Source organism: Falco naumanni, chromosome 12 (genome assembly GCF_017639655.2).
Source record: "Falco naumanni isolate bFalNau1 chromosome 12, bFalNau1.pat, whole genome shotgun sequence".
Lineage (NCBI taxonomy): Eukaryota > Metazoa > Chordata > Aves > Falconiformes > Falconidae > Falco > Falco naumanni.
This window is the reverse complement of record NC_054065.1, coordinates 21,150,665-21,169,950: the sequence shown is the minus strand read 5'-3', so window position 1 is coordinate 21,169,950 and position 19,286 is coordinate 21,150,665. Positions and strand designations below refer to the sequence as shown.

The following is a 19,286-nucleotide window of genomic DNA, read 5'->3' as shown; positions in this document are numbered from 1 at the left end:
GTGGTGTTCCTACATTTCTGTGTAATCTGATCAGTGCTCATGAGGCTTGAGTTGAATACCAACATCTGTATTCAGGGACAGCAAGCATGCAGCCAGACCAAGCTATGCTGCGCCCGCTAAGGGCTGTGGAATCCTTGTTTAGTTCTTCATTTTATGTTTTTTGACAGATCAGAGGAGAGCCTCTTGCTCATTCCTGGAGGAAGTGGGAGATGTTTTTAAAATTTGGGATTGCTTTTGAGGCTGTTTAAATTCTTTGCCTGTTGGTGTTGAAGGGTTTTAAATGACATTTTAAACTATGCAGTTTTATTGCTCGGAGTATACTAAAAATATGTCTGTATAGAAACTCTTTTCTAAAGACTTTAATGGGGACAACTTTGTTAATGTTTTGGCTTTTTAAAAAATGCACCTGCTAAAACTTCAGTTCAAAAACCTATGGAGTGTGGAGTACAGTATTTGTTCACATTTCAGAAATCTTACTAGTACATGAAATTCAGATTTTCTCAAAGTGATTATTTTGCAATTTAGTCCTGGGATTAAGATAGCGGATTTTTTTTTTACTGTGTAGTGTATTTCTGTACAATAAAACTTTCCTAATGTCTGGCAGATTGTGTGGATTTTTTCATTAATTTGTGAAGATAATGAAGAAATGACAAAAATGGGATAAAAATGACCAGTTTATATTCTCTTGGGGCATAATACTTGCCAAATTACTATGTATCTTCTGACCTGGTTGCATTAAAGCAAAATGTATTCTCATCTTGAGTTGACATCTTCGGTGGATAGTAGTTAAATAGACTACATCTGTTCTTTGTAGATTTATTTCTTTGGCTGTGTCTGAGCTGAAGAGATTCTTCTTTTTGTCATTGTTGCAAGTAGTACTTTGTAGTTTGCATAGCTTGTTTACATCGATGGAGGAGTGCAGCTCACCATGTCGATACGCTAGTCTGGTTGCACTTTCATTGGTGCACCTTGGCTTATTCACTAGTGTGTGGTACTCCTGCATTTTAAGTTTCTTATTTTGTTCATACGTTGAGCACTTGCCCTGTATATTATACCTGTATTCTTGATAGTACTTTCAGTATATGTGTAGCCTTAGGTGAGGTCAGTGCTACATAGCTGTGCCCTTGACAGAGATGGTTCTACTGTAGCTAAATACTTACATTACCTTATAGATGTGCAGTTTTCCTGCCCCCACCAAGTGTCCTTTTCCAGTAGAGTTTATCTATTTAGCTTAATTGTTTAATTAACTGATCATAAACCCCTGAAGTCCTGCTAGTATAAGCTGCATTTCCAGTTTCTTCCAAGGACCCTGTCTGTATCTGTGAAGTTTTGCAACAGAGGTAGGTTGGTAGTCTAGAGCTGGAGCTTTGCAGGTGGGGATGTGTTGGTATGCTACTTGGGTATTCATTGTACTCTAGCTGTATTTTCAGAGTTTTGCTGGTGTACTTCCACATCAGTTCCAGGAAAGTTCTATCTGCATAACTGCCGTTACATGGTATAATGTGGCTGTAATGGTCAATGATCATGCCTTTTTATGCTGCATTAGGCTTGTGATAAGTCTAATGGCTGGTGCTTTTTAGCGTAGATGTAGCAGTGAGAGTGTGAAAGTGTGTCATCCCTGTCTAAGTAATAGATACAGTCCAGGCATAAGAGCCTCTCTGATAATGTAGTTCATTCTGTTCAGAGAGGTGGCATAATTTATTGTAGTAGTTCTGCTGGAATAAGCTGCATCTGTGCTTGAAAGTTTGTTTTTTATGGTGACATACCTGGTCCAGCAGAGACATGGGGTTTGTCAACAAAAACAAGCATGTTTTTCTTTCTTATAGTACAGGAAAAGCAACAAGATTAATAAACTGTTCTAGCAGTCATTGTGACCTGCAGCTGTTCTAGTTTGAAAGCTGGAATAAACAGTATGGGTAAAGCCCTTGTTGTACCATCGTAAATCCATTAACACCAGCCTGAATTGATGTTTTTTTTCCCCAAGACTATCATGTAGTTAAATTAAGATATGTATCTTTATTTTCAAATGTTTGTTTGCCCCTGCTTTCATTGTTGAAAAAACACAACTACTGTGTTTGTATTATTCTTGCTTTATTTGAGAATTGCTGAGGTTTTAGACAAAATTAAGATAGCTAGCACAAATAGACTATCAAGTTCTTGTATTGCTTTAATTTACTTTCTTGCACTAGTTTTGAAATTCTCTAGAGCTATATCCAATGTTACTTTGAGTAAGGGAGTGCTTATGAAAAGGAAAAGAAAGCAAATGGGCAAATCACTGTCAAAACGTAATACAATAGCCTTTCTTTCATTGAAAGTATTAAGAAAGGGTGGTGAAGAGAGGGGAGTCAGGGGAGAAAGTTGTAACTTCATTGCAGGAGACTGATCATTTTTGTAATGGCTGATCTTAGTCTTGTCTCAGGTGGAGCCTGTAGTAGTTTCACTGTGAACTTGATCTGAGTGTAGAATTTCAGGATCTTGTGTTGAAGTTTGAGTTTATTGACATGTGTCAACTACAGAAGGTATCTTGGCCCCACTGAAATACCTGGCAAAATATCCATTAGCTTCAACAAGGACAAGATTGGCGGTGTGGAGGATTTTCAGCCTGGTTTTGGGGGCATTGATATGGACCACACTGCTGAGTTAGTTACGCATCTGTCAGTTCATCATACTCTTAATTTCAGTTGATATCTGAAACATAATAACTGAAAGGAGTATAAATGCCCATTCAACTTTAATTATTGGCAGTTGTTAGCTGATACTAACTTGTGTGAACCATGCCTGTGGCAAGGTAAACAGTTTTGGGTTTGGTGTTTGTTTTTTTAAACATAGTGTGGACTAGAGTGGCAGTGAAAATGTATTAATTGGGCATGATTTATTAATTGAGAAATTATCGGTTCATAAGGAAGTTACATTATGGGATTGCATAAGAGTTTTTTCTGAATCTTTGGAAATTATATGCACAGAATGAGAAGTATGATACATGGGTATTCCCTAGTATAAAGTGAAAACATCTGAAGAACTGACTCCGTGTTTCTTGAAGTATCGTGTTGCGTAAATAATGTATGCTTAATAGCCTGTGTTACTGCATACAGTAGTTTCTAGAAATACTTGAAGAGTGTCTAACTTTCTTTGGGCAGTGAACATTTCTTTCTGAAGGAACTGTTGAGATTATGACTGCTTCTTTTCCTCTTTTGGTATGAAACCAGGACCTTTCAAAATGTTTTATGACTATTGAGATTCCTGAAGAGCTGTGTATGTGCTGGAGCAGCTTAGAAGACAGAGCCCAAAATAGGCTGTAGCATAGTGATGAGGATAGTGTTTGCTGGGGAAATGGGCTAAGTGTGTTCAACCTGGGGAGGTCCCAGTTGGGGTAGGTAAGCACCCTGACCTCCGGGCTGCAAGTTACACTGGATTTTCTCTGTGTGGTTTAAAAAAAAATATATATTTCTGGTTGAAAGTCTTGCCAAATTTTTGGTGTTGCCAAGAGCAGCTCTGGGTGCAGTATGGAAAAATGGTACTGAATAAATTAGAAATTTGATGCTGAACATGTGTGGCTGAGGGAAACCAGATTTTAGACAGCTGCACAGAGGATTTACACATGTACTCGGTGTGCTTGCCTGCAGCTGGATTAACCGTCACTATCATACATACTGTTAAGTATTGAACTGTACATTTCCATATTTTTTTTCTTAATAGAATATCACCATAGTTTTGGGAAGCTTGATAAGTTGCCACATTTGCCAAACTTAAGAATTTTTTTTTTTTGTAGTATACTAAAAGGAAATTTATGAGTTGGATAAACAACCTATTGTAGGTTGCCTGTACTTTAGTGTGTGGTTTTTATTTGTTCTTCTGTATACGGAGCTGGTACTTCACAATTGTGCAGAGACCCTGCCTGTCCTCTTAGGTGTTTGTCTCCTGCCAGACTTTAGAAACCATGAAGATGCATAATGTTGTGCTTAGTAATTCATGAGGTAGCACTTTGTGTTTCTTTTCTTGTTGCAATTTATCTGACTCCTGAACAGTTCCCATTTTTTGGAGCAATATTCCTGGAGAGGTGTTGAATCATTCTTTGAATATTTAAAGTTAGAAACAACTTCTTGCACTGTGTTGCATAAATGTTGTGTTTGAAATACTGATGATTAAATTCAGTTCCACAGCTCATTTCAAACATTGTAAGTTCATCTTACTATCATTATTATTATTACTATTATGAGTAGTAAGTACTTTTATGTACGTATTATTATTATTACTATTATGAGTAGTAAGGTTTAGAATGTTGGAATGAAAACACATTTTCATATATATAGAAAGTTCACACTTGGATATTGCACTGTCATACTAGGTTAGAATCCCTAATTCCTTTGTTAGCTCTTCTTGAGAGCACAATTCCTGGTAGATTTTTCAACAGTGTAGTAGTTGCTTTTTGTTGATTACTGTGGAAGAGAAAATGTTTGAAAGGAATAATGCGATATTTTAGAATATAAGTACAGCATGGTTTACAAGTGAGCAGTTAAATGTACAAAGTCCATTTTTAAAAATAATTTTTCTTCCTTAGTCCTGTTTTCCTGAAATGACAAATTTTTGACAATTATGCCTTCGGTATTTTTGCCCAAGTAAAATTGAGAGTGAGATTTTAGTTTTCAATCAAGTTTGTCAACATTTACCTCTTTTCCATTGAATACTGTGTCATTATTCTGATGCACATTGGTTTTTTTACAGTAATAAGAGGGGAGAAGTGGAAATAGTTTTCAATATTTGCTTTTTTTTATTCCATCTATGTAAAAATCAGTTTCTTGAAAATAAAGGGCTTGATGTGGTGAGCAGCTCATAGGATGATTGTAAAACATGTGCGTGGCTAGGTAAGAGAACCTGAAATTGTCCAGTTTGAAAGGTAATAGATTGTTCAAAAGTAGCGTGGACTTGAAATTTAAGAACAAAATACATGGTAATAAGGGTTTGAGTTTATACTCCTTTCTTCCACTCCTGTGTTGCAGAGAATGCAAATTAGGTCTGGTTGTTCCTGTGTACGTTAAGTTTCTTTCAGTGAATCCAAGGCTGGCTGACCGTTAGGAACCTGAGAGAGAACTGGCAATGTAAGGAAGGCAGTAGTTACAGCACCTTAGCAACCTGAAGTGCATGCTGCTGAAATGATACTTATTGCTGAATATGTGGTAGAGCGGCCTCCCCCCCGCCGCAGTTCAGAAGCACACTGAGTTAAAATACTAGCACTGTGAAAATTAATGGCAGTTGTGGGGGAAATTTGTGTGAGGGAAGGACTTCACTGGGCGTTTTGCCTCTGCAGTCGGTGTGGAATCACATAATGCTGCTGTGATCCTTTGATGTAATTTAACAAGGGAGGGATGTTTGCATTTGGTTAATAGTGCTATCTTACGTCTCACATATTCAAAAACAATGTAAGGCATAAAAATACCATAAATTGATGTAGCACACGGTTCACTACAGTACCATTTTCTACATTGACTATTAGAGTATTGATCTCTTCTATTTTTGTTGTTCTGATGATTATTGTTATGGTGACAATGTATTTCTTCAGGTATTCCATAGTGAAGTTAATGTTGGGATTGTAGATCTGGAAAATGGTGTAGTGCAACAAAACAGTACAGATTTGATGGCTTGTATCCATTATAAAGCCTGATGGAGATGTCGTGAAGAGTTCCTGCTGTCTGGATGTGTACAAAGTCTTGCTGAACTTGTGGGGATTAGTGGGCATATCTCCTAACTCAAACGCTAGTTGCTTCAGGTGCTACATATGTTACTGTAGGCAAGTTTCATTATCGCCCACTCTAAAGCTGTTAACTACAGCAGTCATTTCCTTGCTTTAAAGCATTGATTTCCAAAGGTCATTGTTCACTCTCAGAAGGCATGGGCCAGCATGCTGCCAGTCAGGAATTGATACTGTGTAGTCGCACGGAAGTGATGAGTCTGTAGATTTTTACAACAGTTTTGCAGGTAAATTTATTTACTTGTGGTTTACTAAGTTCTGGTGTTGTTCATATTACACTTTTGGGGATTACTGCTCTAAATGTTGCTTTTCTAAACTAACTACTGTTTTTGGCTTTTTACAAACTGTGAAAATAATATTTTACTGCTTGGTATCTGAAGTTGTGTGTTAAGGTTGTATGAAATTATAAATGACTTTGAGAAGGGAAATAATTCTTTGAGACAAGCTTGAATATAATTTGAGCAGATTTAAAATTCAGTATTTACAGTGGTTTTGAATACTCAGATTTTTTCAGTTCTAAAAATCAGGTACAGTATATGAGGCATGTATGAATAGTTGGGCTGTTTCTGGACAAATACAGTTTTAATGACTCTTCAGGCTATAGACCCTGCATGTGTTGCATGCCACTGTGGATTGTGTAGCATGGTGATGAAAAATTGGGGCTGTTAAGGAGCACTGGAGTTAATCTGGCCCTGCCTCCTGCTGTAAGCAGAACTATCTTCAAAGCTGGGACAGGTTGGTCAGGGCCGTTAGAGTTTTGGAAATTTCCAAAGAGGGTGATTACACCTGCTTGCTTGAGTGTTCTTGTTTGTGAGCTTCTTTTTTCCTTACGTCGGGTTGGAATTCTCTGTGTTGCATGTGTTGGCTGTTGCCTAGTGTCTTGCTGCGCACTGATGAGAAGAGGCTGGCTCTGCTCATCTTTGTATCTGTTTTAGCTAGTGGACGGCTACAGGTGGCACCTCAGTTAGCCTTCTGTTGTCCAGGCTGAAGTAATGTAGTTCCCTCAGACTTCCTTAGTGTCACTTGCCTGCAGGATTTTATTGGCACTCTGCTGGGTTCTAGCAAGTTTTTCTGTATTTCTTTTAAGAGGGGAGAGGTATGTGTGGCAGAAGTGGACACAGTATTCCAAATGGGAGCTCACAAGTACTGAGTAGAGGGGAATAATTGCTTCTGTCGACCTGCTGCCTGCACTGCAGCTAATGTGAGAGTGGTGGCTGTAATAACTCCACACGTGTGGCTACAGGCTGACAGTTGCTTTAAGCTGGCTGAAGCACTGCTGCCTTCCCCAGTACTTAACTCCCCAGCTTGCCCATTCCTATTTCCTCTCTTGTGCTGGCACAAGCAGTCTCGTGGCAAGCCAGAACCAAATCCAGAAGCTAATCGAAGTTGAAACAGATCAATGTATTTTGTCGATGAATTTTCTGATCCAGGTGGCTGTTAACAGCCTTGAGCAGACTCGGGGAAAGTGGATGAGAGGGGTGCAGGACTGCTCTCTCCTTCGTTTCTTTGTCTTTGCTCTGTAGTAGGTGAGAGTGTTGTTGAAAGTGAGGCAGAGATGTTAAGGCCAAGTACTAACAGTCCCCCAGAGGACTGACCTGCATAGCTGGGATATCCTTGTCAGTTTTATTACTTTAACCTTTTCTTATATTCTGTTTGGTAGGATGCGATAAAGGGCACTCTGGTTATTTCCCAAAAGGGACAGGCAGTGCTGCTTCCTCAAGTACATGTGACCCAAGTTGAAGTATATGCTAGGTTCATCAGTGCAGCAGCAGGGTTATGAAATAAGACAGCAGAGGCTTTGCTAATAATAAGTTAGAGGGAGTATCTGTGCTGGGTTGTTACTAATTAGTAAGGATTGCCCTTTGTAAAGTAGTTGAATGTAGCAGCAGGGCTGAGTTTGGCCTACTTAGGATAAACAGCCTTTTTTGGTAGGATTTTTTTATTTTTTAAGCAAAGACACTGTAGAACAGTGTTGATAGTAACTAGGTATTTCTTAGGCTACATTGTAACAGTGCTCCAGCAAGTTGTGTGACTCTTTCTAATGTGTGTATTCCCCCAACTGCCTCTGGCCCGGGCTCTTGCCAGGGAACTGGGTGCACTGGGGGGGCCCGATGGCCCAGACAAGCCTCACCCGGAGCCTGCACCCACAGCCCTTGCCTATGGGCTGAAACCCCTGTCAACTGATCCAAATATAGAAATGAGTCAAACTTTTAAGAGCCTAAACCAGTGGTCTCCAAATGTTCTTAATTGCACACCCCTATCGGTAAAAGTTTTTTGAGCATGAACCCCCAAGGTATGTATATTTGTGTATGTGCTAATGAAGTTCCAGTGTTTTCTGTCTGCACCCCAGTGGATTGTCTTGCATGCCACCCCTCTTTGGAGAACGCTGGTCTAGGCTATTCTAATGCTCTTAATTCCACTCATTGTGTTGAGTTCTGTTTTCAAACTGTCTTGGCTTAATAAAGTTTATGCCCATTTCACACGGCAGTCATTGATTTGCCTCCCTATATGTTAACGAACAGTGAGACGGACAGAATTTATAACTTGTGTATAGAAAACCTGAAAAGGTGGTCAGCAAGAAAAGCAGCACCATTTGCGCTGTAGAAAATGTATTAGGAAAATTTCACAGGATAGGCTTGCTTTTTGTTAACACACTTTTAAATGATCATCTGTGTCAAGGTCATGTGTTGATAATGTTTCCCTCTTTTCTAAAGAGGCTGAATGACTAGTTGTTTTTGGGTGTGCAAGGACTCTGTCGGATTGTGCACCACCTCTGTTGCTGTCCTGAAGTTAACAGGACACTAATCCTCAATGACAACTGCATCAGTTAAAAAGATGTAAACCTGCAGTGTCCTGGTTTCTGCTGGGATAGAGTTAATTTTCTTCCTAGTAGCTGGTATGGTGATGAATTATGGATGAGAATATGCATGAGAATAATATTGGTAACACACTGATGTTTTAGTTGTTGCTGAGCAGTGCTTACACTAAGTCAAGGACTTTTCAGCTTCTTATACTGACCTGCCAGTGAGGAGGCTGGGGGTGCACAATAAGCTGGTAGGGGACACAGCCATGGCTGACCCAAATTGGCCAGAGGGGTATTCCATACCCTATGATGTAATGCTGAACAATAAAACTGGAGGGGAGTTGGCTGGGGGGTGGTATCCCGCTGCGTGGGGACTGGCTGGGCGTTGTTCAGCAGGTAGTGAGCAGTTGCATTGTGCATCACTTGTTTTGTATATTCTTTTATCAAGATTATTATTTTTCCTTCTTTTTCTGTCCTCTTGAACAGAACCTCTTAATCTCAGCCCATGAGTTTTACCTTTTTTTCTGCTGTTCTTCCCCATCCCACAGCATGGGGGAGGTGAGCGAACAGCTGTGTGGTGTTTAGCTGCCTGCCAGGTTAAACCACAACATGCAGTTACACAGTTATGTAGATCTTGGGTATGTGTGGTGAAATAGGAGCAGAATTTAATCTAAATAGGTAGGTTTGTGTGTTGGCTGTGATCTTGATTTTCTTTCACAGACCACATACCCCTGTGTGTGCCATGTAAATTGTGTGTTGGTCCTGTGGTATTTCACAAAAGCGTTGCTATGCAGCATTATGTTAGCGTCATGTTACTTGGGCATCATTTGTGGGGATGTTGAGGTGGTAGCAATCTGTCTGTGTGTTATTTGCAGTTGTCAAGGTGTGAAAGCATGTAGCCCCTTAGGCTGCAAATGCTGATCAGAACAACTGAATGTAGCAAGAGCTCTGTATGATAGGTGTGTTCTTGGCTGTGTGACGGTTCATTGTTCAGTTGTATAAAAACTTGGCAATGGTTTTATACAGATTAGCTCTTTGGTAAACCAGCATTAAAAAAAAGGTGACATAATATTTCTTTTCCATGTGTATATAAAATTCTACTAGTAATGTCATTGTCAAAGCTTGTTAGAAGGATGCACTTCTGGAGGGGACTGGTTGTGATTCTTTGTGTTTATAAAAAATGTAGCTGTTTTCTTTAGGTTTTATTGTCTGTCATAAACTGGCAGAAGTTTATGGTGTATTGGGTAATTTTTCTTGTATCATGTTTGTGAAATGAGGAAAAAGAACAGATTATATTTTCTAATAAGGCCAACTGCATGTTCAGCTAAAGGGCTGAGTGGTGAAGAATATGTAGTACCATTAAGATTTTCTGTCATTGGTGTTCTCATGCAATTTATTTTCCTTCTGATTGTTATATTCAGGTTTTCAAGAATTTAGTGAAATTATCAGATTTGTCTAATACCCACAGGCGTACTGATTGAACAAAGTTCTATGTGGTCATTTTTGATAATATTGAACTCTTATTGTAGTATAATCACAGAGAGTATTTGATTTGGTAAAGCAAATACAATTTATTTTATTTAAATAATGATGTCAGTATTGCTGTAGACCCATGGGATGGTGTTTTCACAAGCAGGCATGTAGTGTCAAAACAGAGTTCATGTTGACTTATGGTAGAGCTGATTTTTACTTCTGGTTAGCTAGCAGTCTTTGAAACCTGGCTCTTGAGAGATGGATATGGTGTTTTTTAGCTGTTAGAGGAAATAGCACCTTCCCCTAAGTAGTACAAACAATACAGTTAAAGCAGAATGCTAATCACTGAATGCTAATTGCTTATTAATTTGTTCTTACTAATGAACATTTACATATAAATTCCGTGATGTCATAAAATGTCATTTTACTTGCATAGCATTAAATTGCAAGATCAGTGCTCAGGCTGGTGGCTGTATGCAAGAGTGAGCAGGTGTATTACTGAATTATGGGAGAAATTACTAAGATGCATAATCACCTCATGAGTGCTGATTTTGCTGACTTTTGAAGTAGTTCTTGGTAGCTGTGCTTTATTTTCCAGTTGTCTCAGAAAGGTGATGCTGAGGGATCCTTATAGTGATGCACGTTCCGGTTCTGCTTCACCCTTACTAAGCTAAAGCACAGGAAATTGAGGAAAAAATCTGAATGAGGCTATGCAGTATGGAGGACAGACTGCCGTCTGCTAGTCTAAAGTATAAACAGTTTCGGAATTAGTGAGGTATAGAAAAAATCCAGGAAAGAATCACAGGATTGCTGAGGTATGAAGGTAGGTCTGAAGATCACCTCATTCAGTGTCCAGCTTACAGCAGGCTCTGCCAGAGCAGACTGCTCAGGGCTGTGGTCCAGCAGGGTTCTGGTTATCTCCAAGGATGGAGACTCCATAACCTTGCTGGAAAACCTGTGCTGGTATTTAACTACCATTTTAACTACTTTTTTTTTATTTGTTTGTTTTTTAATTTCTTATGTTTAAATAGATTGTTGTTGTTTTGATTTGTGCCCCTTGCCTCTTGTTCATTCAGTGGGTATCAGTGAGAAGGATTTGGTTCAGTCTTCTTTACACCTTTCCACCAGGTATTTATACACATGGGTAAGATAACCCCGTAGCCTTCTGTTCCACAGGCAGAACGGTCCTGGTGCTCTCAGTTTCTTGTGTAACAGATGCTCCAGTCCCTTCCATTGTCTTAAACATTATGGAGATCTGTATGAGGGAGAGCCTGAAGAACAATTCATGTGGATCTATCAAGGAGAGTAAGTTTCTGTTTGGTGAGAAGTAAGAGAGAGAGCAAAATCTGTATTAAGAGATTTGGTTAGTATGACAGCAGACTTTTTAAGAGAAGTTGAGAAAAAAACAGGCATGGAATGCACAGTGATCAATTTGATGTGATTAGAAGATGTGTGAAGGTGAGACTGGATAACTGATTGGAAGCCAGGGTACCGAGAGGTTTAGAAAATGCTGGCATCCGTTGATGACTGAACTGGTGGATTATATGGGACCTTTACAGAGGGAATAAGGGAGGATAAAGTCCTGAGAGTTACTGATAGGGAAAAGGGAGAAGGTACAATCTTAGATGACATTCTGAGAGTTATGGTGAACAGAACCAGAATATGCAAACAGAAACTTTGAAGGAACAGCAATCAGGCGAAAAAGTGATGAAATGTGTTTGGTACGGGCAGCACCCAACTGAGTAGGCAGTGTGTAAGGCTTGGTGGTTGTGATACTGTGAGGCTGAAAGTGTTCTGTACTCAATGAATGGATGCTTACATTGTGTGATTAAGGTAAATTAATTCCTCACTTGCTGTTAAAAGGATTGTCAGTGGTCTGTACTATTAATCACAAGCTTGTTTAAATACACTTCTGAGTATTGTTGAGGAAAAAAAGGAAGTAGCCATATTGTCACTAGCAATAGCTAAGGAAGTTCTGCTAGAAAATAGTGTTCTTTTGAATGTCTTGGCTTTGTCATGTCTTGGCTGTGGTTTTAGCCTATAATAGCACTGTCATGATATTGACCTAGATTTGTTTACCTTTTTGGCTGGTCGGTATTATAGCCAGTAATTGTAAAAGTAGGTTCTGTAGTGGTTGGTTAATCCCATGCTGGGCTTAGCTGGGAGTAAATTCCTACAGAAACATTTTAATTGGAGTCTTGAGATTGTATTCAGTGTTGATTTTTTTTTTTTTTTAAAGTCACAGAAGTTCTGTTTAATCAGTTTAGTTAGTCATTTGTCTTTCTCCAATTTAAAATTCTAAAAAGAACCCTAAATGGTAAAACTTTGCATGGGATTTTGTACATCATTACATGTGACTGAATTTGATTTTGAGATAAATCAGTGGACCTCTGTAGAAGGTGCAGGTTTAAGAACTTTGCCAATAGTAGACACTGTCAGCTTCATAAATCGCATAATAAAAATATTGAGATATTCTAAATTGGTCTTATTGTTGAAGGCAGTCTTTTGTCTGACACATCAAATATCCATCCTCTCCCTCTTTGTTCTAGTTGTCATGGATGATGATGATGATGAATCCTGTCTCCTTGACCTTATTGGGTAAGTTTTCCTTAAGCAATTCTTTCAGAAAAGTTGGAAAAAATAGTTTTGCAAAATCATCTTCTTGAAGGTGATTCTGCCTCAGTATTGTCTCAAGACTAGGTGACTTGCAAATGAAATGAGTAGCTATGCTTCACTTTCTCCCCGAGGAGATGTGTGTATCACACAGCCTTCAGCCCCAGTGTATACCAGCTGACAGTCCACTTGCTGGCCTTCTCCAGAGAGGTGAAGGAATAAAGTGTGCATGTAGGTTGGATTCCCTTCTCAGCTAGTGGCAATATCAGGTTGGTGTTGAAGCACGTTACTAGGGATTTCGTTACAAACTTTGCTGCAAAGAACTATTTTTTTAACTAAAAAATAAAGATCTCAATTTTTTGAGTAGTGGAACTAAATGGTTTATTAACACTATACTTGTACAGGGAAAAGTAAAATTATAAATAATTTCTACTAATGACATGCATTTGCATGGAAATTTTAGAAAAATAGGATTGCTACCCAGTGCCGTTAAGTATTCACAACAAACAAGAATTTATCAGCATTTGGCTCAAAGATACTTGATTTTAATAAAATTGGGGATTTTAGATGGTCCTGTTTTGTTTTTGGTGTTTTGTTTTGTTTTTTTTTTTTTTTTCATCATTTCTGTAACAGATTTATTTGGAGGTTTATAGTTCTACATGGGAATCTCAAAAAATAATGTTGATAGCTGGAGCATGAGCAAGATTTTTGTGGATTGTGTATATGAGAAATTACCTTCCTTTGGCCAACATTCATGTCAGTATTGAAGGAGAGTTAATATGGTATAACGCATTTAAAATGTAAAAAGAGCATCGAACATTTAATGTACAATACTTTATTCAAACTCTGCCAGAAGTTAGTATGACATGAGTCTTGTAGCAGCTGCTAAAAGTTCACCTCTGCTTCATACAAGATTTTTTTACTGTCTTAAATACATCGGCCATTTACCTTTCTCATGCATGCAAAGCTTCCAGTGAAACCAATGGGAGCTTTACCTTCAGAAAAACCAAAATACCACCACAGTGGCTGCTGTAATTTGGGGGGTTACTCTGTGGATGCTGTAGCAAAAGCATTGCCGGTAATGGCTGACAGTTACATTCTGTGAAGTATACTGTGCAAGATTACTGATTGGAGCTGTATGAAAACACATCCTCCTTGGAACATAAAGACGATAATTGACTGCATGGGACAATTAAATGCTCTGTGGTGAGCATGAATCAGGAGGATCCTGCTACAAGTTCACAGGTGGTCCAGGAAATGAAGTGCTCTCTATACAGATGAGTGTTTGTGTGAAAAATTACAGTGTACTTCCTGCTGCTGGCAGCAATTACTGTCTTAAGCATCTAGAAGAATAGAAACCAGCATTTTTTACCCATCTTATCTTTGATTTTGGTAAGTGCCTTCTAAAATTCCTTCCTTACTAAAGACAATATTTAAGGTGATGAAGTGTTCTTCATTTTCAATTGCATTTTTTAATGATTTAAAGTCAGTGAGTGTAACTAGTATTAAGCGGCCTGGTTATTTTATTGATAAGACTCATAAGCTTGATATAGCCCTATATGAGATAATGAGTCCTATTCTCCTTAATTATTGAAATTTAGTGTAATCTACTATTTGAGAATATATGTAACCACTTCTGTGTTGTAAGCGTAATAGTGCCATGAAGTCCCTGCCAGGTACCAAAATGTCTTTTGTAAACACATGAATAAGCTTGTTTTTGAAATAAAAAAGAGAGAAATCAGAGGTGTATTTGTGCTTTTAGAAGAGTATTTGTAAACTTGAAAGATCTTTAACTTGTTCCCTCTTTATTTTCTAGGATGATCAAGAGAGAAGGAGAAATGTTTTGAATTAATATTTTTTACATGAGAATTTGCTTCTCAAAATGTTGTATTATTACTTATTAATCAATAAAGATATTTTAAAATAAAAAAACCTCCATGTCATTTTACTCCTCATGTTAATAGACATGTTGGGAAATGCTGTATAATTGTTGTATTAAAATAATCCCATGTAACACAACCTTTTAATGTTTTTTTACTTGGTTTGTATGTGCAGTTACATTAATGTATTTTTTTGTCTGAATTTCCCATGATCATTCAACCAGACCATATCTTTAATCTGAGTTTTATTCAGTGATAGTGCTAAGTTAATGAAATACATTGAAATTGTATTTCATAATATTTAATCAGTTGTATCTATGGTTGATTTCACTTGGAAAAGGTGCTGCTCTTTTCTCCAAGTGAAGGGACTGTTACTCTGGCAAGCATAAATTTCTGCTGACTTACATTAAGGGTGGCAGAAAACATGTTAAAAGATTCAGGTTTGTCACTAGGGTATTTTTGTTAATGTTAAATGTGGCAGAAAACATGTTAAAGATTCAGGCTTGTAAATAACCCTGTTGATTTAGGCACTAGCTAAACAGACATTGTAGTTCATCTCTGTAGAAGCAACGATACCTGTTTTAGCTCTCATGTTATTTGGTGCTAGTATTTTCCTTTGGTTTTGTACTATGTGCTGTCATAATATCCTGTGTGTTTTAAGACAGTATGAGTAATACTGTTATAAAGGGAAGTAAGGTAGACTGCAACTAAAATTTTATATTGAACATAGTTTATTGCTTGAAATGCCTTGGTACAATGACAGCAAATACCATCAACATCTGAAGATTGTGCTGATACAGATACACAGATCCTCAGATGGTATTAACTTTCAGCTTTGCATTGGAGTCAGTGAAAGAAATGTGCTTTTATTATAAACCTGATTTATATGAATGCAGTATATGGCTTAGTTAAATTAGTTTCATTAGCAGAAAGAGCTTCCTAAAAGTGGTAACTTTTTTTCTTTTCCCCTCCCTTAAGGGACCCACAGGCACTGAATTATTTTCTACATGGACCTAGTAGTAAATCTGTAAGTAGCATTCCTGTGTATTAGACATATATAACCTTCATTGAGTGTGTTATTTCTAAACATTATTTTTGTCTTTTACCAGAGCAATGAAGACTTGACTAATGCAGAATATTCTGTAGCCAACTCAAATTCAATTTTCGCTAACTCCAATGTAAGTGGTCGGGAGATAAATTATATTTGTATTGAGATTGCATGGTTCTGTTATGGCTTTACATGGCTTTTATAAAAGGTTTTGACCTTTTTCATATGCACATTCTGAATGCTGACATAGAACCACCTCATGCTGTTAATATTTTAAGTGTTTCAGCGGGGAATTGATCGAAAGATACTGCGCTATTGGGCCATGTTTTGTAAATATGTAAACCAGCTTGCTGAGCAGTGAAAATGTTCTCCGGTGTAACTCTCTTGTAAACCGGACTTGTAATGTTAGTGATGGTAGATGTATAGTTGAGCTCAAATGTAGACCTTAAAAGTTGGTCATTCATGCATTTCCTGTGTATGTTAGGATGGTTTTGTTTCGTATTTCTAAGTAGAATCTGAGCTAGCAATTTTTTTAAATTAATAAATGGGGTTTTTTTTGTTCTTTAGACTGAATAGCTAGCTTGGGATGTTTCCATCCTGTAACATCAGTGTTAGGGAAGACACTTCAAATTCATTAGGTGTTGCAAGTTGTCTTTGCTATTATTTTTTCACCAGGAGTGTACTGCAGCCCAGGACCAAGTTTTACCCAATGAGGTTGTGGAATCCCCATGCTTGGAGATAAAGCCAATGTTGATCTACTTTAATACTGTAGTAGTCCTACTTTGAGTAGGAGGTTGGGCTAGATGACTTCCGGAGATCCCTTCTGACACACATTTCTTTAATTTCTTTGGTGTGTTTTTTTTAAAAAAAGAGTTCAGTTATTAGAATACATAGGGTAGGGTTTCCTTGGTAATTCCTCTTTCTGTTGTACTGTTGTCTTGAGTCTGTCCCATGTTCCTAACAGATATGTGGGTATACTTGTAGGTGATCTTAAATAATTGGCATAAATAAATCCTGAAAACTGTTTATCTGTGTGTAGAGAACTAGTGACTTTTCTGTAGCTACAGTAGTGTGATGTGAAGTATTTGCCCCATCCTTCATTTCGATATCCTTACTAAATATTACAGGAGAAACATTGAGTGACAGTTCTTTCTCCAGATAAGCTGGTTGAGGTAATGGTGGGGGAGTGGGGTACTGACAGTAATGGGTATGCCCAGTTTTCAGCTAATCAGGAGCAGTGGTTTCGACTTGGTACCAGTTAGCCATTATCGGACAGCAGCTTCCTGTATGCAATATGGCAGGTGGGTTTTGTAGACTTAATTCTAAGGAAAATGAGGTTATAGGGGAAAAAGGTGACGTATGACATGCATTTGTCAAAGCCTAGACTTCCTAGTTGTTCGTAAAGGTTTTCTGGTACGCATGAGTAGGTGGAAAGACATCAGGAGTATATTTCTGGCATATTTTCAGAAAGTGAGTATTTGGAGTGATTTTGAGGAGTAGGAGATTCTGGGCAATGTGGGATTCTTGCGTAGTAGTTGGAAAAAACAAAAATATTTGGTGAAAGCCAAAAGAGCTTTCTGGTATGTGAGGTTGGGGGTTAGGTAATCTAGAAGGCAGATGGTCAGAGGAGCAGGGATTTCTAGTGTGTGTTCCTAGGATGGCTTACTGTATTTACATTCTCCAGCACTTGTTCCTCTCGTGTTTTGTTTTCATCCTTTGTATTTTCATCATGAATACCAATGCCATTTTCTTTTCCTCCCTCCCTTGCATGAGAGCCCTGTGCTGACCTAAGTGAAGAATGACTTGATTGCAAATACAGATTCTTATAGTGTGTTGTAAGGAGCAAGGAGTATCTAAAATACAAATAGATGTTTTTTCAGTCCCTGCTTATAATGTAAGATACGTGAAAAGTTAAAGGCTTCTGAGTTTTTTGTCATTGAAGTTTTTGCAGATACTGAAAGTTCTGTCTTTGTATGTATTCAGAATTGCTACCATGAAGTAGGATTGACTGTCTTGATGCCCGTCTCATGCCTTTCAGTGGCAGAGTTGACAAATTCAGTGTCAAGGGTTCAGTGCCTCAGCTGGTAAGCATGCTCAGCCAACACCTAACACAAACAAGATTAAGTTCCTGCTGACTGAAGGATGAGAAAGCAGTGTCCACTCTGCCCCCCTGTGCCCTGCCCCCTCCTCCCCACCCCCCACCCTGAGCTGAATGATTGCATAACACCTCTACTGATGGCAGGTTGGTTTCCTTGGGCAGTTGTCAGTCTCTCTTAAAACCCGCATGAGAGGGTTCCATTGTCCTGTTATGTGGGTTGTACTCAGTGACTGCTTCCACCTTACTATTATAGTAGAGTAGAACAGCTTAAAAGAGCAGAATATTCATGCATGGAGCCAGCAAGAATAAGACTCTTGAAAACTCAAGAATAAGCAGATTCATGAAGCTGCAGAGTCACTGATTTCTGGTTGAAAGTAGCATGGTGTACTGCATGGCCGTTCTGAATCTGGGAAGCAGTGATTCAGATGTTAAGTTGGAAGGTCCCAGGTTCCATGCCCGTAAAATTGGTTTTGGATGTTAAACAGTTCTGGAAGGAGGGAATGAAACTTGGGGTTCTTCATTCCAGTGGGAGAGTTTCAAACTGTTAATCTTGATTGCATGTAATATTATTTATTACGACTGTTGCTGTTGTTAGTAGTAGTAATAGTTATATTGTTAGTACTAACTGGAATAGCATTAATTGGAACCCTCTTAAGTTACACAGTCATGAAATATTTCAGATTGGTCATTGTCACGGAGGCAAGTTACAGGTGCAATAGGAAATTCTCCACAAGAGCCTCTACAGTTGTGAGTCCTAGTGATGCCCTAGTTAGTGACTCCTTTTTGCTCTGCCTGATGGTAGCTAGGTACAGTTGAGAACCCAATTTGTAATTTTACGTGTTCATAAGATGCAGACATCGAGACAGTTTCATAAAATATACAGGCTGATTTGGAAAGAGATTGGGGTAAAATTCTGAATAAATATGCTTGGGGAACTGAAGTTAGGGTGGGGACGTTATTGCATATGATAATTACAGCTTGCAGCATTTTCACACTGGTTATATGAGGTGAAAACAAGTGTCTGTGACCTTCAAGGAGTGAAGACTTGGAGTATGAATCGTCTGATAATTTCACACTCATGTTTTGCATTATCTTGACCTAAAAAGAAAGTGCATGTTGGTTTTGAATAGTTGAGATACGATTTTGCAATTTAGAAGGGTGTACTCTGTCTAACTTAAAACTATTGCAAGTAGTAGTATGCATTTACATTCATCATTCCACCTGTAGAATCCTGATAGTTGTGTTGTCTAGAGTTTTTGGACATAATGTTGTTTTAGGAAAATCTTACTAGCCGTAGGCCAGAGTAAAGTAGGTTCTGATATTCCTTATCACAGTATTTATGGATATAAATATGAAGGATTTTTTTTCATTCAAGGTGCCACTTAATATTTGCTGTAGTTTCAATGTTTATAGTTCTCTCTAATCTTTTTACTAGCATAAAGCACAGTCTGTAGCGTTGTTTTTCGTACTACTTTGGTTCTACAATTTTTCTAAACAAAGAGCTAGTGTAATTCCTTTACTTCATTAAATACTTGCTAGTTTGCATTGTGTGACTATTGAAATATCGGTAGGGTTTTGGAGATGGATCTAGAGGAAGTCAGCGAAAGAGCATTGTGAAAGGCGCT

General features: G+C 38.3%; 1 protein-coding gene across 8 annotated transcripts in view; it reads left to right on the top strand.

Moving 5' to 3' along the window:
* BICRAL (BRD4 interacting chromatin remodeling complex associated protein like) overlaps positions 1-19,286 on the top strand; it is a 45,065-nt gene that overhangs the window by 12,886 nt on the left and 12,893 nt on the right. For 3 of the 8 annotated variants that reach the window (XM_040612129.1, XM_040612127.1, XM_040612128.1), the window contains exons 2-4: positions 12,572-12,620; positions 15,494-15,542; positions 15,625-15,693. In XM_040612129.1, the coding sequence (XP_040468063.1) occupies positions 12,577-12,620; positions 15,494-15,542; positions 15,625-15,693 (162 nt within the window). In that variant the 5' untranslated portion in view covers positions 12,572-12,576. The other 5 variants (XM_040612134.1, XM_040612132.1, XM_040612131.1 and 2 more) reach the window with 5 other exon arrangements.